At 35.0% G+C, this 26,307-nt stretch overlaps 1 protein-coding gene and 1 pseudogene across 1 annotated transcript in view; one reads left to right on the top strand and one right to left on the bottom strand.

Annotated features, from left to right (window-relative positions):
- Window positions 1–22,710, bottom strand: part of LOC100012635 (sodium-dependent phosphate transport protein 2B-like) — a 71,755-nt gene extending 49,045 nt beyond the window's left edge. The window contains exons 1-2 of the mRNA XM_007496644.3: window positions 22,520–22,710; window positions 4,725–4,853 (exon numbers count right to left, since the gene is read on the bottom strand). Coding sequence (XP_007496706.1) covers window positions 4,725–4,853; window positions 22,520–22,526 — 136 coding nt within the window. The 5' untranslated portion in view covers window positions 22,527–22,710. The remainder of the gene's footprint in view (window positions 1–4,724; window positions 4,854–22,519) is intronic.
- Window positions 12,486–13,620, top strand: LOC100010819 (protein FAM204A-like; annotated as a pseudogene).
- Window positions 22,711–26,307: the final 3,597 nt, after the last annotated feature.

Raw genomic sequence — 26,307 nt, 5'->3', positions numbered from 1 at the left:
GAGGGGCTAAGGGTGGGGTGGAGAGGAGGGGGGTGAGGTTGGAGGTGGGGTGGAGAGGACCAGGGATGGGGCTGGGGAGGAGAAGAGGAGTAGGATGGATGAGATCCAGAGAAGACATAGTATGGTGGGTGGGATTGGTCAGGAGGAGGAGGGTAGGGAAAAATATGGCCAAGAGAATTAGGTAAGTAGGGATGGTACAGGTGGGGATAGGGGAGATGGGTGGGCACTGGGTAGTTAGAAGAAGGAGGGCATAAGTAGTGGAATGGTAAGGGAGGGTAGAGATGGATTGGGAGGAAAGGGGATAGGAGGAGTAGGAGATAAGCGAAGTCTGATAGGGAGAGGAGCTGAGGGGTTCAAGTCCTGGTTTGGATCAGTATGAGGAGAAATCTCCTGATAAGCCAGGTGGGATGATAGAGTGTGTTTTTGCTAGATTTCACTGAAGGAGTTAAGCTAGAATGGTCTGGTACCAAAGAAAGAATGGTGCCCTCACTAGAGGGCATGGTTGATTTACCAACTTGATATGCCCATAAGAGCCAGTACTTATACTCTTTGGAAACTTTGTTTTTAATAGCTAACTTCAAATCTTTCAAGAGCTTGAAGTCAAAAGAGCCATATTTAGGGCAGGTAAATGACTTTTCCATTCATGCCTTACAAAGCTTTCTAGCTTCTTTGCCATTCAATTCTCCTTAGTTAAATTAGGATCGCCCCAAGAATTAAAAAGTGTATGCAGGGGGGAATCAGGAGGAATATTTCCTGATTTCCCTTGATGTGTTGCAGTATTTCCCATATTTTTTCATCTGTCTATCCTAATCTGCCTAATAAGCTAGTGTGAGTATTGCTAAATGGTCAGTTTAAACAATGAAAAGTTTAAAAAATGAAGACACAAATTTCTTCAATGTTATTGTGGAAGGCAATGAGAGGAGGTTTAAAACAAAAAGCTAATATAAGGAAATGAGTAATTGTTGCACAGCAATAGTATCAATAATGAATGTGTAGTATAATTATTATTGTTATTAATAATTAATAATGTGTATTTATATTATGTTATTAATAATAATAACAATCATAAACAAGTATCCATTATAAATAATAATTAGTAGTAATTAATAATAGTTGATGGTGACTAGTAATAGTTATTGAAAATTAATAATTATTGTTGTCAATAGTATTATTAATATTATTGTGTTCTAAAAGTATTCCTTAATATTACATTTAATTAATTTGATTTAATTTTGGCTTTGTTCAAATTTAGAAATTTGGTTTTGATTTTTAACTCAATATTATTAATATTTAACTATTAATAATCCTTTTATTTAACTATATTCAATTTAATATCAGTATTTTGGATTAGTAACAGCAATAGGGAAGGTATTTTCTTTTAAATTTCCTGCAGTTTTAATTTGTTACAGTAGGTGGTTCTATAAATGAGTGTAGAGTGTAAGACACTTGCAGGTAGGTGTTACTTAAAAAAAAAAAAGCAGAGAGAAAGGAATGTGAGAGAGGGGGAAGGGAGAGACCAAAAAAGAAAAACCCAATATTTCCTCTTAGCTCAGTCCTAAAAAATGTTTAAGGTTGGGGGAAGGAAGAAAGAAGGGCCTAGTTCTTCTCCTCCCCCAGAAGGAAGAGCCACATGTTTCTTTTAACTACCAAGCACACGAGTTCCCTTCCCCAGCCCTTCACGGCCAGATTCAAAATTTGCAGGGGTAGGGGGCTGGGCCTGACACCAATTCCTAGGGAGCTACCCCTATGTACTGTTCCCCTAGTCCCTAAAGGCCATGCTATGCTTAGTTTAGTGGGTGCAGGTAGGGCTTTCTGTAATGGGTTGAGGGGGCGCGGGGAGCTTACGCCTACATGCTGCGCTGTGCTGAGCTGAGCAAAGGCAGCAAGCAGCTAGGAGCCTGTATCAGCTTCCTGCCCTGTATCATGCCCTGGGGAGAGTTCAGGGGCTGGGAAGAAGCAGAAGTCTGTGTCCGCTCCCCTGTCTGGGTTCTAAAACCCCTGGTTCCACTTTTTACCAAACCACCCTCAACTAAAATAAAGGAATGGGGGTGGGGAAACACATGGGAGGGAATTGCTCACAAATCCAGAGTGATGAACTCAAAAAGACAAAAAAAAAAAACCCATGGCTTTCCTGTCCCAGGCAAAGCAGATCAAAGCAGATGAGCACTTGCTCTAAAAACCACTTTAATTTATTCTCCTAGGCTTACCTAAGTGCTACTTAGAATTTCCCTCAGAAAAATTTAAGGATCCAGAAAAAAAAACAGTCTAGTGATTGCCAACTGTTATAATTAAATTAATATACATATCCAGATATATATTTTATAAAGTTTATTAATAGAAAAGGTAGATCAGCATAGTTTAAAATCTCATTATTCCTCTAAGTAACTTGATCATTTTTTGCCTAGCCTGCCAGTCCCTTCCTCCTTTCCCCTTACTTGCCTGTCTGGTCTTTTCTTCAGTAATGCTTGGAAGACTTCTATTTTATTATATTATATTATATGACCATACTTTCTCCTGAAAGAGTATAGTCAACTTTGCTGGGTAGTTGATTCTTGGTTGTAGAACCAGTTCTCTTACCTTCCAGAATATCGTATTTCAAGTCTTCAGATCCAAAATGTGGAGGTTGCCAGGTCCTGTGTGACATGATTGTAGTTCCATGATATCTTAGTTGTTTCTTTCTAGATGCTTGGAGTATTTTCTCATTGATCTGGGAGCTCTTCAACTTAGCTATAACATTCCTGGGAGTTGTCATTTGGGGATTTAATCCCAGAGGTGATCTGTGGATTCTTTCTGTCTCTGTTTTACACACTTATTCAAGGATATCAGGGCAGTTCTTTTGGATAATTTCCTGTAGCATAATGTCAAGGATTTTGTTTTTGGACATGGCCTTAGGGTAGTCCAATGATTTTTAAATTGTCCCCCCGGATCTATTTTGCAGGTCAGTGTTGTTGGGTTTTTTTGATAAGATGTTTCAGATTTTCTTCTATTTTTTCATTTTTTCTTTTCTTTTATATACTCTTGATACCTTGTGAAATCCTTAGCTTCTAATTGTTTAATTCTAATTCTTAAAGACTCAATTTTATCCATGACACTTTGATCCTCCTTTTCCTTTTGATCAATTTTTCTTTGTAAACCATTGTCTTTTAATTTTTCTTACCTCATTTTCAAGCTTATCAATTCTGGCTTTCAAAGCACTATTTTCTTGTTTTAGTTCATGTGTCTCTGTTTCCAGATGACCTATTTTGCTTTTTAAGGTTTTTTTTTCTAGTTTTATTCAACTAGTCTTATTCTTTTTTATTCTTTCTTTAGCTCTTCTGGAGCCTGAGACCAGTTCACTGGGAATTCTGAGGTTTTATTTAATGTTTCTTGGTCCTCCTTTCTTCCATCAAATCTTTGCTCTTTTTCTGAATAGAAACTTTCATTCACAATTTTTTCCCCTTCTGTTGTTTATTCATATTTTTTTCCTTTCTTTTTTCCTCTCTCCTTGTGGGCTATGCATTTGCTTCTCTGGTTCTGCTGGCTCTGTGAATTTGAGAATTTCTGCACTCTAGAGGCCTCTTCTCTGCTCTGCTGGTATACTGGATTAGGCCAATTGAGTTGATCTGACAGCTGATGTGTCCTGAGGCCAAATCCTACCCAACTGCCAGCAGAGACCAAAGGTGAAGGTGTGAGGGCTAAAGGAAACACCCAGCCAGTCCTCTTCTCTGCTTCTTTCCCAAGACACCTCCCTGCCAGCTCTAGTCAGAACCCTAAGCTTTGCATGGTGATACCAAAATATGCTCTCACAGTTGTAGCATTCACCTTGAGATCCCGCCTTCAGCATGAGGCCCATTGTGGGTCTGAGCTCAGTAGGTGGGAGAAGGATGTTGGGACCTTCCTTCTTTTCCTTAAACCTAAGAATTAAATTTTCTCTTTGTACCTTTTAAGTTGAATTGAGCAAGATGGTCCTGCAGCTCTGTCTTGTTGTTGGATTTGGATTTCTGTCCCCCTTGAAACTCTATTTGGATTATCATGGAAGGGCATTCACAGAGGAATTGACTTTTGACTGTTTCTAAGCTGCCATCTTGGCTCCAACCCTTGTTTTCACTTTTTTAGCATAAATCCAGGGTTCTATTTTTCTCATAGAAACCCACTCCTGTCACCAACACAAGAGAAAACATACACACTTACACCTTTACCAGATTTCAATCTATGAAATGAGAGATTATGTTTCAGACATTAATAGAGGGATCAAAATCTCACCACAAAACCTTAATCTGTTGGAAACATAGCTATATCTAGAGAGATAGATAGGTAGATAGATAGATAGATAGATAGATAGATAGATAGATAGATAGATAGATAGATAGATAGATAGATAGATATGGAAAGGAAGAGACAGAGAGACTAAAAGAGAGAGAAAGAAAAGAGAGAAAGATATATGAAATATATACTCCCTAAACTGTCTCACTTCTAGAGACTAAAGTTGAAGTAAGGTGGGTTGGGTGCTAGGTTGGGGAGGGAGAGGAGAAAAGAATGGAAAATATGAATTAAGAATCATCCAAGTCAAAATATCTCTAGAATGGGTGAAAAAATGAGACTCCTGAGAATATAGTTTAAAAGAAGGAAGATTAATTAGATTGAGATTGCTAGTTGAATAACTATGGACTAAACCAAAATAAATTTGAAGGCAGAAGGAAAGCTACCCACAAACCTTTGGCCCTTCCTGAAATTGTTTTTCATACCTCCAATAAGCTGGAAGGCACTGATGAGAATGTCCAAGGAGCAGATAAAAAAAAAGAAAAATACCAGGAGGAGAATCACTTTTAGGATGGCTCCGAAAACAGGAATTATTTTCTCTGTGAAGTTAGTCTCTGGGAAAACAATAGATGCAAAAAGTATTTTTATGAAATATAATACTCATTCTTATTAAAAACACTTAAAGGATAGGTATAAATTGATTCTTCCTTAAACCAATAAGAAGGTTACATTTTAAACAATCAGCAAACAGTATTAGTAATTAGGATAAATTGTAAGTCTTCCCCATGAGATAAAACAAGTATTCCCATTATCACCAATTTTATTTAATGTTCTACTAGAAATACCAGTAATAGTAATGAGAAGAAAAAGAAATTGAAATATCAGAATGTTCAAAGAGGTAAAAACATTATTTATTATTGAAGATGATATGATAATGATAATTATATATATTTATATATATGAGAGAGAGAACACTACAGGATCAACTAAAAAATTAATTGACTTTATAATTGATTTTAGCAAATTGGCAGGATATAAAATATATCACTAACAATATCTTTCAATAGCATATTAAGAGATAACCCAATTAAATTATCCATAGATAGAATAAAATATCTTCCAAAGCAAATCCAGATACTATATAAACATAATTATAATATACTTTTTATAAAAATGAAGTCAGATTGAAATAATTAAATATTTCTTGTTCATGGGAGGGCAAAGCCAATATAATTAAAATGACAATTCTATCTAAACCAATCTACTTATTCAATGCCAGCCCAATTAAACTACAAAAATATTTTTTGAATTAGAAAAAAAATCAACATTGAGTTATAAAAAATAAAAGGTCAAGAATATCAAAGAAGGCTTCTGGAACTCTCAACCACAGATGGTAAGGGGAGGCAGACAACTACTTGGAAGGAGATTACAAGAGTACCATTGCTATCTCTTGGTGCAAAACTCTTATTGTATTGCCCACATGGAAAACCAGAAATCAATCCTGGGGCACAATCACAGTGTGAGAAGTATTATCAACATATATCAGTAATTGCAGCCACAAGGGAGCAGGAAATTTTTGTAATAGTTCCCATAGGGAAAAGAATGGTTAGAGTTACTCACAGACCAAAGAACAGATAGGGAGAGTATTAAACACAGCTATCCTTAACATCATTCCATGATGGAAGACCTTAAAGCAGATAGATTCCCAGTGCCAGCTCTGAAGGAAGCTTCACAGAGAACCTAAAGCTTAGAACAGTGCTCCCTTCACTATAGTGACAAACCCCAACACTTTTTTAAACTAAAGGAAAACGCAGGAAATTGAGCAAACATCAAAAAAAGAAACCACATAGACAGTTATTTGGTGATGGCACACTCAAACTCAAAAGAGCAAAATAAAGTCCATCTTGCTGCATCCAAAGTCTCCAAGAAAAATATGAATTCCTCTAAAACCCAAAAAGGCTCAAAAAGGATTTCACAAATCAATTAAGAGAGGTAGAAGGAAAATTTAGAAAATAAATGATAGTGATATGTGTAAATCATGAAAAAGAGTCAGTAGCTTAGTAAAAAAGGAACAAAAAATAAGGAAGAAATTAATATCTTAAAAACCATAATAGGCCTATTGGTAAAAGAGCCAGCAAAATACAAAGAAGAGAAAAACGTTTTAAATGGAAGAACTGGCCAAATGGGAAAAGATATTTTAAAATGCACTGAAAAGAAAAACTTCTAGAAAGACAGAATTGGCCCTTTGGGAAAAGTGGTACAAAAACTCACAGAGGAAAAGAACTATATACCAAGTAGAATTGTCCAAATGGAAAAGGTGGTACAAAAGCTCAATTGGGAAAACAATGTCTTAAAAACTAGAATTGGGAAAATAGAGGCTAATGACTCCACAAGACATCAAGAAATGATCAAATATCTATTGAGATAATCATGTAATTTCTCTTGGATTGGTTGTTGAAATGGTCAATGATATGGATGTTTTTTTCCTAATATTAAACCATCCCTGCATTCCTGGTATGAATTCTACCTGATCATAGTGAATAATCATGATAACTTGCTTAAGTCTTTTTGCTACTCTTCTATTGAAATTTTTGTATCTATATTCTTTAAGGAGATTGGTCTATAGTTTTCTTTCTCTGTTTTTGGTCTGCCTGGCTTTGGAATCAATACAGTGAGAATGGAATTTCTTTCAATTTAATCAATCAGCGACTTTTTATGTAATCAATCAGCATATGCCATTGAGATGTGCAAGGATACAAATGCCCATAGGGAAAGGAAGTTAAAACCAACAACACAGGAAATTGATCCCATAAGCACTGCCACCCTGGGTGGTGCCAAGCAAATTAGGGAACTATGGTTGGTTCCTGAGATGTGACTGGAGAGCTATTTGGTGGATAAAACAACTTATAAATGTGTGACCAGAGGTATGAACACACATTCTTGCTTTGGTGACACCCTTGCTGGAGACCCTTGCTCTGGGGACTCTTGCTGAAGAGATCTTCTCAAACTTCTGGCTGGAGATTGGAACCCTGTTGGTGGTGAGCTGAATTCCATCAGAATGGCAATAGGGGATTTAGCTAGGCAACTCCCTACCTCTTTCCTACATTCCCCTCTCGTTACTATCTCTACTTTGATGTAATAAAACTACTAAAGCTACTAACAGCCTCAAAATTTAATTTTAACTATTAAAATTTGGTGACCTTTTAACTATTACAATACCAAATTTGTGTCATAAAAGGAATTTGGTAGAACTCCTTCTTTGCTTACTTGGTAAATAGTTTGTGTGGTATTGGGAATAGTTGTTCTTTAAGTGTTTGATAGAATTCACTTGTGAATCCATCTAGCCCTGGGGATTTTTTCTTAGGGAGTTCCTTGATGACTTATTCAATTTCTTTTTCTGAGATGAGTTAGTTTAAGTATTCTATTTCTTCATTTGTTAATCTAGGTAATTTATATTTTTGAAAAATATTCACCCATTTCACCTAGATTATCATATTTATTGCCATATAATTAAGCAAAATAATTCTTAATAATTACCTAAATTTCCTCTTCATTAGTGGTGAGAGCACCCTTTTCATTAATAATCAAACCAACAGAAACCATATTATTATCTCAATAGACGCAGAAAGTCTTTAAAAAATACAACATTCATTCCTATTGAAAACACTAGAAAGTATAGGAATAGATGGGCCTTTCCTAAAAATAATAAACCATATTTAAAAACATCAGCAATTAACATCTGGAATGGGGATAAGTTAGAAGAGAAATTCCATTTAAAATCACCCTAGACAATATAAAAGTTTAGGAATCTATTTGTTAAGAAAAACACAGGAATTATGTTAACACAACTACAAAGCACTTTCCACACAATTAAAAATAGACCCAAATAATTGGGAAAATATTAATTTCTCATGGGTAGGAGGAGCTAATATAATAAATATTACAATCCTACCAAATTAATTTGCTTATTCAATGTCATACCTATCAAACTACCAAAAAACTTTTTTATAGAATTATAAAAAATTATTACAAAGTTCATCTGAAAGAACAAAAGATCAAGAATATCAAGGAAACTAATGAAAAATAATGTGAAGGATGGGGGACTAGCAGTAACAGATCTTAAACTGTACTATAAAGCAGTGATCATTACAACAATATGGTCCTGGCTAAGAGACAGAAGGGAGGATCAGTGGAATAAACTTGGGGTAAATGACTTCAGCAAGATAGTGTACAATAAACCCAAAGATTCCAGCTTTGGGGACAAGAATCCACTATTTGAAAAAACTGCTGGGAAAATTAGAAAACAGTATGGGATAGATTATGTTTAGATCAACATCTCATACCCTATACCGAGATAAATTCAGAATTCATTATTGACCTAAATATAAAGAAGGAATTTATAAGCAAATTAGGTGAAATAGTATACCTGTCAGATCTATGACAAAGGAAAGATTTTCAAGACCAAGCAAGAGATAGAGAATATTACAAAATATAAAATGAATAATTTTGATTACATTTAATTAAAAAGTTTTTGTACAAACAAAACCAATACAACCAAAATTAGAAAGGAAGCAACAAATTGGGGGGAAATCTTTATAACAAAAACCTCAGACAAGGGTCTAATTTCTCAAATTTAAAAGGAGCTAAGTCAATTGTCCAAAAAATCAAGCCATTCCTCAGTTGATAAATGGGCAAAGGACATGAATAGGCAGTTTTCAGATAAAGAAATCAAAACTACAAATAAGCACATGAAAAAGAGTCCAAATTTTGTTATAATTAAAGAAAGTCAAATCAAAACAACTCTGAGGTACCACCTCACACCTAGCAGATTGAGCAATATGGCAGCAAAGGAAAGTAATAAATGATGGAGGGATTGTGACAAAATTGGGACACTAATGCATTGCTTGTGCAGTTGTGAATTGGTCTAACCATTCTGGAAGGCAATTTGGAACTATGCCCAAAAGGCTTTAAAAGAATGCTTGCCCTTTGATCCATCCATAGCACTGCTGGATAATAAGGAAAAATACTTGTACAAAAATTTTTTTATCTGCACTCTTTGTGGTGGCAAAAAATAATGGAAAATGAGGGGGTTATACATAGATTGGGGAATGTCCGAACAAATTGTAGTATCTTATGGTGATGGAATAATATTGTGCTGGCAGGAATAATGAACTGGAGAAATTCCATGTGAACTGAAATGACATCCAGGAATTGATGCAAAGTGAAAGGAGCAGAACCAGTGGTACACAGAATCTGATACACTATGGCACAATCAAACATAATGAACTTCTCTACTACCAGCAATGCAATGACCCTGGACAATTCAGAGGAACTTATAAGAAAGAATGCTATCCACATCCAGAGAAAGAACTGTGGGACTAGAAACACAGAAGAAAAACATGTGATTGATCACATTGTTCAATGGGGATATGATTGGGGATGCTGACTTTAAATGATCATTCTATTGTAAATACTAATAATATAGAAATGAGTTTTGAACAATGGTGCATGTAAAACCCAGTGGAATTGCTTGTCAGCTCTGGGAGGGGGCAAGGAGGAGTAGAGGAAAAGAACATGAATCATGTAACCATGGAAAAATATCCTAAATTAATTAAACAAATAAAATGGGGGGAAATGAACAAAGTCAAAAGAGTGAAAAAATAGAAGAAAATGTGAAATATCTCATTGCAAAAACAACTGACATAGAAAATTAATTTGGGAGAGATAATTTAAGAATTACAGGACTTCTTGAGAGCAATGATCAAAAAAAGAGCTTGGACATTATCTTTCAAGAAATCATCAAGAAATCTATAGAACCAGAGAACAAAATAGTAATCAAAGGAAGCCATCAGTCACCTCCTGAAAGAGATCCAAAAAGGATAACTCCCAGGAATATTATAGCTAAATTCAAAAACCCTCAGGTCAAGGAGAAAATATTATAAAAGCAGCCAAAAACTAACAATTCAAATATCATGAAACCATAGTCAGAATAATATAAGACTTAGCATCTTCTATATTAAAGAATCAGATGGTCTGAAACATGATATTCCAGAGGGCCGAGGAGCTAGGATTTCAACCAAGAATGACTTACTCAGAAATGGAGTGCAATCTTCCAGGGAAAAACATGAAATAGAGGACTTTCTAATATTCCTGATGGAAAAAAAACAGAGCTGAATCAAAAATTTGACTCTCAAACTCAAAACTCAAGAGTTATAAAAAGGAGACCAGGAAAGAGAAATCAAAAGACATTGAATAAGCTTTGTGTACATCCTTACATGTGGAGATGATTCTTGTGATGCCAAAGAATTTTGTCATTATTAGGATGGTTAGAAGTAGTATACATAGAGGTTAAGTGTGTGAGTTGAATATGATGGAATGATATGAAAAAACTAAATTAAATTAGGGCATTAGGAAAAATGCATTAGGAGGAGGAGGAAGAGGAAAATAAATGGGGATAATTTAAGTCACATAAAAGAGCATATCTGAAATGTATAAAGAATGTTGTCAAATATCTAAGAAAATGAGCCATTCCACCATTAATAAATGGTCAAAAGATATCAACAGATTATTTTTGTGATGAAGAAATAAAAGATATAGATAGATAGATAGATAGATAGATAGATAGATAGATAGATAGATAGATAGTATATCTCACACCTATCAAACTGGATGAAATCATAAAATGGCAAAATGACAAATATTGGAGGAGACACTGAAACATACCACTCTTTATTTCCTTCAATGAATGTTTAGGGTAAACAATATGTGTCTTATTTCACAGCATGATGAACAAGGAAATACATGCTATATGATAGTATATGTACAACCTATATCCTATTACCTGCTTTCTTGGGGATGGTTGGGAAGGGGTAAAAAGAATGTATTTTTAAAACCTTATCTTCCATCTTAGAATCAATTCTATGTAGTAGTTCTAAGGCAGAAGAGTGGAAAGGGCTAGGCAATGAGAGTTAAATGACTTGCCCAGGGTCACATAGCCTGGAAGTGTCTGAGACCAGAGTTGAACCCAGGACATCCCATCTCCAGGTCTGGCTTTCTATCCACTGAGCCCCCTACCTGACCCCAAGAGATAGATTAAAAAAAACAAAGCCTTACATTCTGTCTTAAAATCATTACTGTATATTGGTTTTAAGGCAGAAGAGTAGTTAGGGCTAGGCAATAGGGTTTAAGTGATTTGCTCAGGGTCACACAGCTAGGAAGGATCTGAGACCAGAATTGAACGTAGCACCTCCCATCTCTAGACCTACCTTTCAATCCACTGGGCCATCCAGCTGCCCCCTCTCCCTGCCCTAAGACATAAGTTTTTGAACATAATTAATGTGAGAATTTGTTTCTCTTGGAGAAGCCTATAAATTATAACTTATTACATATTTGTAACAAATGATATATATTATATAATTGCTAAGTTACATATTATATTGTTATGTATTTTTTTTATTTTAAATGGTAACACCACAAACAAACCAACGAGAAGAGAAGCATATATTAAATACTTACTATGTGCCATACTTTGTGCTAACCATTTTTAAATAGTGTCTTATTTATTGCATGTATATGTGTGACATGTGCTCAAATGTGTGTACACACACACACACACACACAAATGCACACACAAACATAAGTGATCTGGCATTTTGTTCAAGAATCGCTCATCTTTGTCTAGCCAAGAGAAGGCAAACTAGGGTTGTCAACTTTTGTGCTGCATTAGAAGCTACATTTTTAGAAGAGTGCTGTTTACTTGAATTAGTCCCCAAAATTTGTCCCCCTTAAAAAAAACATATTTGTGGAGAAAGTTTGGCACTAAAGACACTGTGGCCTGAAGGGAAAAGAGAGGGAGCCATAAGAAGTCAAGGCTTCTTAGCTAAACTGTTGGCTTGCTAAGTGATGTAGACTATAGTAACAACCACCTCTAGGCAAAGAAGTCCTGAGAGAATGACCATCCAAAGTACTTAGAGCTCTCCAAAAGATATTATGGATTAATTCTGAATATTGGGCTTCTTAATAAAAATGAGTTTTGTTTTATAAAGAGTCATTTAGCTCCCAAATATTATTAAGGGGATCTTTGGTCCCATGATCTATCAGTTCCCATCCCATGGATATTCAGAGAACCTGCCTAATCTCACTGACTCTGACTCCAAGCTGAAATGCCACTTTCACCCAGTAGTCCTTCTCCCTCTTCCACTTCTCTGCCTTCCACTACAGTCCTTAGGAAACACTTGCGAAAAATGGCTGCCGGATCGCGGGAGCCGGTCAGAAAAGAAGATGTGGAGTGGACTGTTACCACCTGGGGTGAATGAAAGTGATATTGAGTTGAGTTCTGAGGATGAGAGGATGAGACCACAGTGAAGATTTCAGAACTCAGTTCAAAGGAAGATAAGGGAGATGATGTGACTGGAGAAGTCAGGCTCCCTGTTTTCCATACTGGTGGACCTAAAAATGGGGCAGAGACAGACGCAAAAAATGCTGATGAAGTGTGTCCATCTGGAGTTCCCCTAAATATGTGGAATAAGTTTCAAGAATTACATCAAAAACATTCTGAACTGGAAAATGTAACAAATTCTAGAAGCAAAAGGACTAAAAGAAAACATCCCAGAAAAGAAAAATTGAAGAATAATGAAGTCTGGCAGTCAACAATGTTCAAATGAAGCCCAGTGGAAGGAGCTTGCTCAGTATTTTGGAATAAATGATAAGTTTGAACCCCTCATAAGTAATAGAGAACTTCTAAAGTTTGACCTTGAAGTGAGCATCGACAAATCTGTGGCTGAAGGGGATATTGAGAAAGCAGAAGAACTATGTAATGGGTTAGCTACTTGGGAGCTTGGAGTAAAAATTGACAAAGCTGTAGCTTAGCGTAATTTTGTAAAGGCTAAAAAAGATGCTGAAACTTCACAAGAGGCTCAAAAAAAAGAAGAAACTTGCATGGGGGTTTGAAGCAAAGAAGAGATGGGAAAGCAAAAGCAACATGGGATATATGTAACTAGGCCTTCATGCTTGAAAAGTGAAAACTTGATATTTTACTGCTCAAAGAGAGCTGGCTAACTTTTATACTAGTTAGGGAAAATAAACATTAGATTTGTAGGACAGTTTTCTATATCTTTTCAACCTTTTTAAAAAATGTATTTTCTTAAAAAATATGGAAAAATATATATTTAAAGGAAAAAGTGTACAAAATATAATGTGTACATGCCATCAGTACTTAAAAGTATTAATGAAATCATTGATATGTGTATACCTGCTATTGGGCTACATTGAAACTGTTTTTGTGACATAGTAAACAGTATTTTTTAAATTGATTTTTTTAAACCCTTACCTTCCATCTTGGAGTCAATACTGTGTACTGGCTCCAAGGCAGTAAGGGCTAGGCAATGGGTCAAGTGACTTACCCAGGGTCACACAGCTAGGAAGTGTCTGAGGCCGGATTTGAACCTAGGACCTCCCGTCCCTAGGCCTGGCTCTCAATCCACTGAGCTACCCAGCTGCCCCCTATAATTTTGCCAAAATAATTTTGTCTTTTGGTAGCTTTCTTCAAGTAATGAGCCTTTCCATGCATGGTTAGTCTGGTGATCTGAACAAGCATATTCTGTCAGCAAGGTTTGCCTCAACTTATTGTCATAGCCTTGTAAGACAGGATTGCTTGCACTGATAAGGCATCACCTGTAACTTTACTGGAGAAATATATTTATATGTAGCATAAATTATTTGCTTTTCCATTATTTCATTAATGCTTAGCATTTGAGATCCTTGTAGCATATATATTTGTGATCATAAATTATCCACATAGAAGGTTGGTCATAAGTATGGCTAAGAGAAAGTAACCTTACCAGCCAAGAAACATTCAATTCTAATATGAGTGATATTTTGTCTGAATATTCTTTTCTAGAAAGTTGGGTTGGGTTTGGTTTTTCCCAGTGCTGCCTGGTAAAAGTCTAAGTTTTAAGATGTGAATAATTTTAAGTAGCTTTGAGGATAGAAAATGCCCTAGAGTTTGCATTGGTTTAAATTCTGCCTAAGAAAAGACAGAAACTATCCATATCTCATTCTCTTTTACTTCTGTGATTCTTTGATATTTGATATTTTTGATATTCTTAGATAGCTTATTAATCATGAAGGTTGGATATTGGTATTAAAAATATAATAATTTTAACATTAAAAAAAGAAAGAAACACTTGCTTAGCAAAAGCCCTGTTGCTATTCCCCTTCAGCAACCATTTGAGATGATCATTCATTCATTTACTCTAAACCCCCCTTTTTATAAGCCACTATTCCAGGAACTGGGGGAATATAAAGATAATTGAGATACACTCCTTGCACTCACGGGTTGTAATCTAATGGGGATATAACATATGCCCATATATGAAAAACTATGCAAGAACTGAGAGGTAGAAAATGCTATGGATGGAAATAAAGGAGTCATATAGTTAACCTATACAGAGTGCTTGAACTTTGACAAAACATTTCATGTATTTCATCTCATTTGCTCTTCACATAAACTTGTGAGGGCGGTGCTATTATTATCCCCATTTTATGGCTAAGGAAACTGAGGCTGAGAGATCTTAGGTGACTTGCCTGCGTTAACAGAGTTTGAAAGTGTCTGCAGTTGATTCAAAAGCAGGTGTTTATGACTCCAGCTCTGCATTCCATCCACTGAGTCCCCTAGTGGATACTTTATATTATACACAGAGGGAAAAAAGAGTGAAGATACATCTCCCACTCAAATATAAAAATTATCTTGCCTAGAAGTTTCATGAGCTCCTGCTGGAATGAAGGATCTATCTTTTGGGCTTTGTGTGTTATTTTCTGGAAAGCCTTCTCATCTTATATTCCCATACTGTGCACATACATATTTTCATGCCTCTTCCTACTAAGTCTTCCACAGGATAAAACTCCTAACACTCTCATTTACTTTTGTAGCCTCCCTAACACATATTAATAAACATAGACACATGTAATGAATTGTTTAATGTTGATGATTATGATAATGAAAGTCATCTTTAAGACAGTGCCCAACAATGAAGCTAATAGCAAATTGACCCAAAACTGACTTAGGACAACTTTTATCTCTCAAAACTGTGCCAAGGAGGCACAGATGACTAGAACCAGAACTACTGATGACTAGTGAAACTGAAAACAAATCTATCTCATGCAAAGCCTGGATTGTTATCCATTTTTACACATCCCTAAGCCCATAATTAGAACCTTCCCGTAGTAAACTACCAAAAATGTTTGATGGATGAATCATAATATATTCATTATTTCAAGGAAGCTCATATCAGCTAGTCTTCCCATCTAATGTTTTTCATGAATCCCTTGTTCCACATTCCCAGTCATTAAGGGTTTAATTGTATACTTGCACTAATGGGAGTTTGGTTTGCTTTTAGATAATTCCTGGATATAATCAGATATTTCCTCTTTATTCTAGAGCCAATATCTTCCTCTATGTAATTTTTACCAAAAAAACAAACAACAATTAATCCATCTTCCTCATGCTGTTCCTTCATATATTTGGAGGTAGTCTTTCCTTTCCATCTAAGCTTTCCTAGTTCCTTCACTACAAATTCAATCATCCTGCTTCTCCTTTCCTAGATACACTCTTATTGAATTCTATTAAAATCCAAATCTTTTTCCTTAAATGCAGCACCAAAGACTGAACATACTATTTCAAATATAGTCTGACTAATAAAGAATATAATAAAGAGCAACCACTTTGCATGATCTAGATATTTTACTTCTATTAATGAAGTCTAATATTAAGAGTCACAAAAATTACCTGAAGAACTCTTTAATAAGCAGAATTGGCCAAGTAGAAAAAAAAAGATACAAAACCTCACTGAGAAAAATAATTTCCTAAAAATTAGAATTGGGAAAGTGAAAGATAATGATTCCATGGGATAGCAAGAAATAGTAAGAGAAAGTCAAAAGAATAAAAATATGGAAAATGTGGAATAGCTCTTTGGAAAAAAACACTGACCTGGAAAATAGATAAAGGAGAAATAATTTAAGAACTATTGGATTACATGAAAGACATGATAAAAAAATAGAGCCTAAACATTAAATGTCAAGAAATGATCAAGAAAACCCATCCTAATATTTCAAATCCAAACAACACAAAATATAAAGGTGAAAATTAATGATTAGACAATAATTTTATAAAATTATGTCATCACCAATATTTATCACATCTCAAGTCAGAAATTTATTTACAAAATAGAGAGGAAACAATAAAGTAGAAAAATGTGAAGGGGATAGGAAAGTTATCAATCATATCTTAATCCAGGCAGAGATTAATTAGCTCTCAATCAGGAAGGCCAGTAGTGAGTAATCACATGACCTCCTCCCAGTTGGAAGCTAGTCTCTCCAGAAATTAGGAAAAGCCTTTCACTCACCCCACAAAGTAGTCCAAGAGTTAGAGTCCAAGTTGAAATTGATCTCCAAGCCCACAATCCAAATCCCAGTCTCCAAGAAAGCTCCCTGGAAGACTCTCTCTAGTCAGGAGACTATCTCCACAAAACTGACTCAAGCTGAAGGATTTATGGCTTTTATGGTGACTTTTTTGCCCCTGCCCCTCTTCATAGGGACCAATAACAGTTTCCAAATTGTCTATCACTGCCCAGGGTGCAGTGCTTGTGGGAACCAGTTCTCACCTTCTGGAGGAGTGAATACTCATCAAAAGAGTTCACAGATTCCTGGCTGATTGAGTTTTGGAGGGTGTAAACTCTAATCATAGGATTTGCAAGTTTGGTACTGAGTTAAAAGGGTGGATCTCTAAGTAAATGACTTGTGAGTTCTTTAAGTACCTTGCTAGCTTCGCACTGAGTACTAAGTAAGATGTTCAATATTTTGTTGATTCAATTCAAAAGTAGACAAAGGAGAGTTAATCCTGTCTTCACAATCTAAATAGGGGTACTTAAGTTAGTGTTAACTAAAGTGTTAATTTAAAATAGACCCAGGGAATAAAGAATTCCCTTTTACAAGTGTAAACTCAGAAAAGAAAACAAAGAATTCCCCTTTACAAATAGAAATGGAAGGTATCCACTATTCACTCCTGAAAGAGATCCTGAAATGAAAACTCCCAGGGATATGATAGCCAAATCCCAGAACTCCCTTGTCAAAGAATAAATACTTCAAGCAGCCAGAGGAAAAATCACTCAATATTTCATAAAAATCGCGCAGCAAGACCTGGAGACAAGGGGTCCTTGCTTTCAATATGGTCTCAGACTCTTTCTTGCTATATGATTTGGGGCAAGTCACTTAACCCCAATTGCCTAACTCTTACCACTTTTCTGCCTTAGAACTGATACTTTCTACTGGTTCTAAAACAGAAGGTAAGGGTATGAAGAAGAAAAGGATTAATTTTTAACACGATCTGCTGTAATGCCAAGTTTTTTCCATCCTATACTAATTATACTATAGAATAATATAAATGTTAATGTCTTTAGCAACAGAATTACATGGGATTTGGATAAAGGGGGTAGGGAGAATGCATTGACTCCAAGTGGACATTGTCCAAGGAAGACAAGGAACCCACAGATAGAACGAAAAAGGAGAAAGTGGAAAACTGATGAGTATTAAGCCAGAGCCATAGACTGAGGCAAAAATGAAATTTAAGAAGTCCAAAAGCAATCCAAAATGAAATAAAGTATAATAATAATAAATGTTCACAAGATCTTAGATAAGAATGTCCTCAATATCTTCAGTGGTGCCAGAAGACAGTCCTAGCCACCAGCTAGGAACCAAAGAAAAATTATTCCAGCTAACATTTATACAGTGTTTTAAGATTTGCACAATGCTTTCTTCACAATAACCTAGTAATATAAGGAGTACAAGTACACTATACTAACTTTCCAAATGTAAAATATACTTATTTTAAAGAAAAAACTGAGACTCAGAGAGATTAAATAACTTTTCCAAGGTCAGCCAGATAGCAAATGTCAAACCCGAGACTTAAACCTGATTTTCTAAAAATATTAGTTTAGAGTTCTTTCCACTATCACATTACTGAGAAATGGTAAGATGCTATTTCTTTCCACAAAGAAGAGAGGCACATGTGTGCCTTTATCCTCTCTCTTTCTCTCTCCCTCTCATTGTCCATCTCTCTATCTGTCTCTTTCTCTGTCTGTCTCTGTCTCTGTCTCTGTGTCTATCTGTCTGTCTCTTTCTCTCTCTCTCTCTCTCTCTCTCTCTCTCTCTCTCTCTCTCTCACACACACACACACACACACACACACACACACACACACACACACACACACAATTATGATACCTAAAAAGGAAATAGAATCAAAAGCAAGGCAAGTTATAAATCTTTCACTGAATTAGGTTCTCCAAGGGATCATTACCGGACCACTTGATTCTTAAGTCATAAAAAGTTAGATGTCCCTTGGGTCTTCCTCTACTACTGGTTTTCAATGAATGCAATAGTAGAATAAAATAGAAGTTCTGCTTTGCTTACAGGGGATTTGGCATGATCTTCCAAAGAAAACAAAAAAGAAAGGAAATAGGACCCATTTCTCTGGGGGAAGAACAAAAGATGACAGGGTCATATTACTTTAGGGTGAATGAAAGAATGGTATTTACTTCTAGAGGTTCTTTTACCTTTTCATAATTAATTGTTGGATGATGGGCTTTCTTATTTACTTATGAGGATCAGATTGGGAGTTTCCAAATTCAGGCCATGAGACCATTATTTATGAATAATGTAATATAAAAATTAAAAAATGCATATCAGACAGGACTTCTAGGGGCATCACCAAGATAGCTAAATATAGAAGCCCTTAGCTGAGTTCTCCCAATATTCCCCTCAAAACAACTTTAAAATAACACCTCAAATTGAATTCTGGAGTGGCACAGCAACAAAAGTCAGAGTAAAACATTTTTCAAATCCACATGCGACAACATAGGAAATGAGAAAGAAAGATCGTAGATAGGAGGAGGAGGCTGGCCATGTTGATAAAACACCAGTGGTATACTAAATGATGGTAACTGAAGGAGCAGCAGATTCAGGAGCTCTCAAACCTCAAAGAGGAAAAAACCTATGAATTGGACACAAGCTTGACAAGAATTCCTAGAAGACTTAAAAAATAATTTTCAAAATCAAATGAGTGTTAGAGGAAAAATCATATAAAGAATTTAAAGCAAAGGAAGAAAATTATGATAGGACAACTAATAACTTGGTAAAAGAGACATTAAAAATGGAAGAAAAAAACACATTAGGCCAGTAACACTACTAGGTCTACAGTACTGTTAGGTCTGAGTTTCAAAGAAAAGGAAAAAAATATCAAAGGAACCCCTTGATCCAGCAATACCACTACTAGTCCTATATCCTAAAGAGATATTTTTAATGGAAAAGGATCTATTTCCATAAAAAAATATACATACAGGCTATTTTCATGGTCACAAAGAACATGAAATTGAAGAGAAGTCCATCAACTGGGGAATGGCTGAAAAAATTGTTTTATATGGTTATAAAGAACAAGTAGGATGATTTGAGAAAATCTTGGAAAGAAATGTGAACTGATGCAAAGTGAAGTGAATAAAACGAGGAGAACATAGTATACAGTAACAACTATACTGCACAATGCCCAACTATAAATGACTTAGCTATTCTCAGCAATAAAAGTATCCAAAACATTTCTGAAGGCCTTATTATGAAAAATGCTTTCCACCTACAGAGAAATAACTGATGAAGGCTTAATGAAGATAAAGTATAATTTTACTTTCTTAATTTGTCTTGGATTTTTTTGACCTGTTTTCTTTAAAACAGGGGCACTAATGTGGAAATATGTCTTGTATGACTGCACATATATAACATATATCAAATTGCTTGCCTTCCCAAGGAGAGAGAAGAGAGAGAAAAAAAGAAAGAGAGAGAGAATCTGCAACTGAAATTTTTTAAATTCTTATTAAAAATTGTTTTAACACATAATTGATCAAAAGTTTTAAATAAAGTACAAAAAGTACAAAGAAAAAGAATGCACTGATCATCACCTGACAAATTTATTAAAATGGAAACTTCTAAGAATATTATAGCTAAATGCCAAAATTTCCAGATCAAGGAGAAAATAGTGCAACTAAGCAGAAAGAAACCATTCAGCTTAAACTATATAATTTTCTACATGGGAAGATGATATATATACCTGCTAAGAACTTTATCATAGAAGTATTCTCCATAGAAAGTGTGGTAGGAGTAAGTTAATTTTGGTGGGATGCTGTTTTAAAAATGGATAGAGAAGAAAGAGAGATTTACTAGAAATGAAATTATCTTACATAAAAGAGGTCCACAAAAAAAAAATACTTTGACTGTGGAGGGGAAAATGGTTGGGGAGGTGGTCTTATATATATATATATATTACTCAATAGAGAAGTTGGAGGAGACAATGGAAGATGGGTAGTGAGTAATAAAAGAGAAGGCAATTATCAGAAGCAAAACAGACTTTAGAAAAGAGGCAGAATAAAAAAGAGAGAGAGAAGGATAATAAGAAGAAAATAGGATAGAGGGAAATGCATAGTTAGCCATCAGAACCATGAATGTGAAAGAAATGAACACACTCATAAAAGAAAAATGGACAGCAGAATGGATTAAGAATCAGAGCTAAAATAATACATGTTTACAAGAAACACACTTGAAACAGAGAGATATACACAGCTATGATAAATATTTGAAACAGAATCATTATTCAACTGAAGTTAAAAAAGAAAAGACAGTGGTAGCCACCAAAGGAAAAGCAAAAAATAGACAATTAAAAGGGCTGAGCAAGAAAACTATATCTTGCTAATAAGAAACAGATAATAAAGTAATATCAAATCTAAACATATGTACCAAATAACATCGCATTCAGAAATGGAAAACTTAAATGAATTACAGGAGGAAATAAATAGTCAAATTATACTAAAGGAGAATCTCAACCTTCACCTCTCAAAGCTAAATAAATGTAATCATAAAATAAATGACAAGTCAAAGAGATGAATTGAATCCTAAGAAAGACATATATGAGAGAATTCTCAAGAAAACTGAAAGTAAGTAGAAAGGAGTATACTTTGTCACAGATGTACATGGCACTTTCACAAAAAAAAAAAAGATGACATTATTTTCAGGCACAGAAACTTCACAACTAAATGCAGAAAAGCAGAACTATTAAATGCACCCTTTTAAGACCATAATGCATATGGTCTTATGCATAATGCAATAAAAATTACACTTAATAAAGGGCCATACAAACAGAATAAAAACTAATTGAAAACTAAATCATCTAATCCTAAAGAATGGATGAAACAAAGAACAAATCATAGAAACAATCAATAATTTCAATAAAGAGAATTATAACAATATTACAACCTTCCAAGACTTGTCAGATATAGCCAAAGCAATACTTAGGGGGAATTTTACATCTCTGGATGTATACATCAATAAAAGAGAGAAAGAGGCAGTGAATTTGGTATGCAAATAAAAAAATTAGACAAAAGAAGAAATGTAAATCTCAAATTAAACACCAAAATGGAAATTCTGAAAATCAAGGAAAAGACAAACAAAATTCAAATTTAAAAAATTTGACCTAATATAAAAATAGGAGCTAGTTTTAAGCAAATAATAATAATAAAACAAATAAAACATTTATTAATTTGACTTAAAAAAGAAGAAAAACAGACTACCATCAGAAATGAACAGAATGAATGCACTACAAATGAAAATGAAGTTGAGGTAATTATTGGTAGTTATTTAGCTCAATTATATAGTAAAACTGAAAAATCCAATTTAAATGGATAAATAATTACCAAAAAATGTACCTTGGCTGGATTTTATACCAATATGGAACCCAGGAAGTGAAGATACACAATAATAACACAAGCAAAAAACATTAGTTTTCAAACTCATACATACATATGTCTGTATGCATGTATATGTATTCTTCTCTACAGCATATGACATCATGGAATAAACTTCTATTTTACTTTCCCAACCACATGTCTTTCTTCCACCCTCCCAGACCCAACTTCATAATTAAATCACTAATCTTGATCTTAGTCATTGTCATCCTAAATTTCTTTTATCCTAAATCTCTGCTTCTTCATGGCTTCTAAATTTTAGATGTCTCATTCAATTATCTAGACCATTTATCTTAGTCACCAGTTTAGCAAAGTCAACTTTCTCAAGTCATGGCCTTCTCCTCTGATAGTTCTCCAAACCTTTTCCAGATTAAACTCTGCTCAAACTTATCAATTGCTTGTGATTTGCAATGTATAAACAAGTAAACAGCTGATAAGTATACCTGGCATCTTCAGAACAAAAGATAAGTGAAGGGCATTGACACCAAACGAGTTGTCACTTTTTCAGGCAGACATACAGAGGCTCATTCACTCAATCCAACAGACTTCTGCAGAATCCAACTGTTTTGGAATCTTCGGTTAGTTATCCTACTTCCTGGCCCCAACAGTTAATTAAAGTAAATTCTCAGATCCCTAGCTGTTGCTGAACCAGTCTCAGAGTAGCCTAGGATGCTTGGGGTTTCTGTCTAACAGCAAGAGAATGAATGCAAAGGATATAGGGACAAGGGAATCTCAAATCTTACAACAGTGCTTGAAAGCAGAATTGTCTTCCTTTCAAGAACTATGAGTTCAAAGATGGAGCCAGTAAGTATTACATATATATACATATATATATATATATATATATATATATATATATATACCTTTAATTCATTCTTTTCTAATGTGAACAAACCCCAGATTTTCCCCTTTTTCTTATTATGGATTTTAAATAACTCTGTTAGTATTCAAAAGATTAAAAAGAGATTAGAAACTGAGGCATAGTGATGGGAAATTCTCATGAGACTCAGTTATAACCTTGCTTCCTATTTCAAATATATCAGTACAAAAGACCTTGGCCATGTCTAAACTCTGACTCAGCTAAAAATTGCAAATTTGAGGAATGCTCCCATGAGTTCAAGAACACTGGGAATCTTAGGAAAGGTAGGACAAGATAAAGAAATATATAACATACACTGCCATTGTGTCATACACAGGTGGTGGGCATCTAAAAGAGAAGCGTTTGCTAATTTCCTACAAGTTCCGAGTTTATTTTTATATCCTTGAACATTGCTGTTGAGTCGACCACTCAGAGCAGAGACCCCCATCCTCTTCCCTTCCCTAATAAAGGTCACAATTTCTCTGTAAGCATCTTGTCCAGTTTTCTATCTGCTCATTAGAGTGACTTTGGGGTGCAGACCCCAAGATTTCATTCTACATATAGTCAAGTTACTTAGTGGAATATTCTAGTAAAGATGTAATTCTGTACTGCCCCAATTCCAATATTTGGTTTAATTAAGGCAAATTAAGGACTCTGATTGTAAATTATTTAGCTTTTTTAAGTAGAGAATGGATAGTCAGCTTTCTCCTTCCTCCTCTGATGGGTCTCCATTCTTTTCTTGGTATATAACATTTTGTACCTACAGTACCTAAGGCACTTAATAGATGGATTTTTAGTAAGCCATGATTCATTGATTTAGAGGCCTGCAAACTGCCTCAATGAGGAGGTGGAATGCTAATTGGACAAGACTCTCTGGCATAATCTAAAAGTATCAGAACAGTAAGTTAACACTATTGAATATTTTCAGTGCTGAGATCTACCTTTTAAGAAATCCTGATTCTTCTGAAGTGTACTCCTCTGCTAAAGTTTTTCCAAACTCTTATCTTCCTTACCTACTCCAGAAAAATATCTACCATCATCTGTAAAATGTCCAGGTCAGTAGAGAGTAAACCCCACTTTTGCTTGGTCCTTTTGCTTTAGATCACTATAACTTGCAGTCTCTCCTGCTAGGTAGTGAGTAGAGGACAAGAATAAAAGGAAAAGAGAAAGCAGTGTTGGCACAAATGAAAGAACTCAATTTCTGAATACAGGAGACCATAATTTGAATCCTGCCACTGAGGCTGATCTTTCTCATCTTGGGCAAATCACTTCACTTCCCTGCATCTCAGTTTTATTAGCTATCAAGTGAGGGGGTTAGCTTTTTATATCCAAAGTCCTTTCTGCCTCTAACTCAGAACTGTATTACAGTTCTAGGGAAAAAGTCTGCCAAGAGAGATGAGGAAAATTGAGTTTCATGATGATTTGAATTATAACTAGGCTGCTAGTGTTATTTTTATTATAAAATAAGCAGAAGATTCTTTCTCTCCCATTCTCCCTTGCTATAGTTGTCAGAAAAGCAGAAGTCCATCATTCTTGTACCAGGAGCAATGAGGGAGTTTCTCAATCTAGGAGAAAGGACAACTTCAACAGCTAAAACAACACTGGATAGGGAGTCAAGCAAACTGAGTTTAAATCTAGATTCCACCCCCTTACTACCTGTGTAAAAAGTTACCAAACTTCTCTGGCAGTTTCTAAATCTATAAAATTAAAGGTCTGGATTAAATGAAGCCTCTCAAGATCCTTCCAGCTCTTAAATTTATGATCTCTATAGAACTTACAAAGTTCGCAAAATATTTCCATCACATTATCCTCATTTTACAGAGCTAAGGCACAGAGAAGTGAGAGGTCACTCAACAAACAAATCTTATCCAATCCAAGATTTGATCCCAGGTTTCAAATCTAGAGGTACTGTTAAGCAAAGAACCACTAAGATCTAAAAATGGGAACCTGTTTTAGCTCTTCTGGTTTAGGTACCATATTTGTGTCATTAAAAAATGGTTTGGAAGGATTCCCTCTTCCTCTACTTTTTCCAAATAGTTTATGTAGTATTGGAGTTAGTTCTTCTGTTAAAGGAATTTTCTTAATCTCTTCCTCTGTCTCCTTACAAGGGGAGAGAGCAGGATTGACAGGTTCAGTGAGCCAGAGCTGAAGATTCCTTTACCAGGGAGACCAGGACTGAGGAGAGGAAGCAGCGGGCCCTCTGAAAGGAAGTTAGGAAAGATGGTCAGTGAGAAGAAAAAGAAGCAGCAGTTGACAATTGATATCTTTTACCTCTGGGATCTCTAAAGAGCAGGAGGTCTGTCTCTGAGGCAAGGATCTGCTGGCAGTTGGCTACTGACAGTTGGGTTACTATAGAAAACTGATTAAAGGAGTGAGTGAGTGGTGGCTGTCTGTTATTTTAGGGAGTTAGGTAGTAAGTGAATAATTTATAGGTAGAGTAGAGTAGAGTAAGCCTGGTGTGCCAGGCTGTCCTGAGAAGACAGAGATAGGTTTAGGAAAATTTATGAATTTTAGGTATATTTATAGGGTAGAAGTTTAATAATCACTCTTCTCTTTCTTTCTATCTATCTGTAACTTCTTAAATTAAACAAAGTTTCAATTAAACTGCTTTCCTTACTTTGTCAAGCTCCTTAATTTAAATTTTACACTTCTTTGAATGTTTGGTAGAATTCACTTGTGAATCCATCTGGCCCTTGAGCCTTTGTCTTACAGAGTTTTTTGATGGTTTGTTCATTCCCTTTTTCTGTGATGGGTTTTTTTATTTCCTCTTTTACCAATCTGTGTACTTCATATTTTTGTAAGCATTGATCTATTTCACTTAGTTTATCAGATTTATAGGCATATAGTTGAGCAAAAATAACTTCCAATAATTGTTTTAATTTCTTCTTCATTGCTTGTGATTTCATCTTTTTCATTTTTTATACTGATAATTTTATTTTCTTCTTTTTTTTAATCAAGTTAAACAATGGTTTATCTATTATTTTTCATAAAACCAACTCCTTGTCTTATTTATTAATTCAATGGTTTTCATACTTTCAGTTTCATAAATCTCTCCCTTGATTTTTAGGATTTCTAATTTGGTGTTTAGCCATGGTTTTTTTAATTTGCCTTTTTTTTCTGTTTTCTTTCTTTCTTTTTTTTTTAGTTATATGCCCAATCTACTCTTTCACAACTTTCTTGATACAAGGATTTAGACATATAAATTTCCCTTTAAGTACTATTTTGGCTGCTTCACATTAATTTTGATATGTTGTTTCCTCATTGTCATTTTAAAAAATAAAATTGTTGATATCTCTCCCTTCCTCCCTCCATTTTAGTCTTTCCCTATTCACAGATTTTTGTTGACCACCTTCCCCAATTCGACTTCCCTAC

This window comes from Monodelphis domestica, chromosome 6 (assembly GCF_027887165.1).
Source record: "Monodelphis domestica isolate mMonDom1 chromosome 6, mMonDom1.pri, whole genome shotgun sequence".
In the NCBI taxonomy this organism is placed as follows: Eukaryota; Metazoa; Chordata; class Mammalia; order Didelphimorphia; family Didelphidae; genus Monodelphis; species Monodelphis domestica.
Note: the sequence above shows the minus strand (reverse complement) of the source record. Positions and strands in the feature narration are given on the sequence as shown.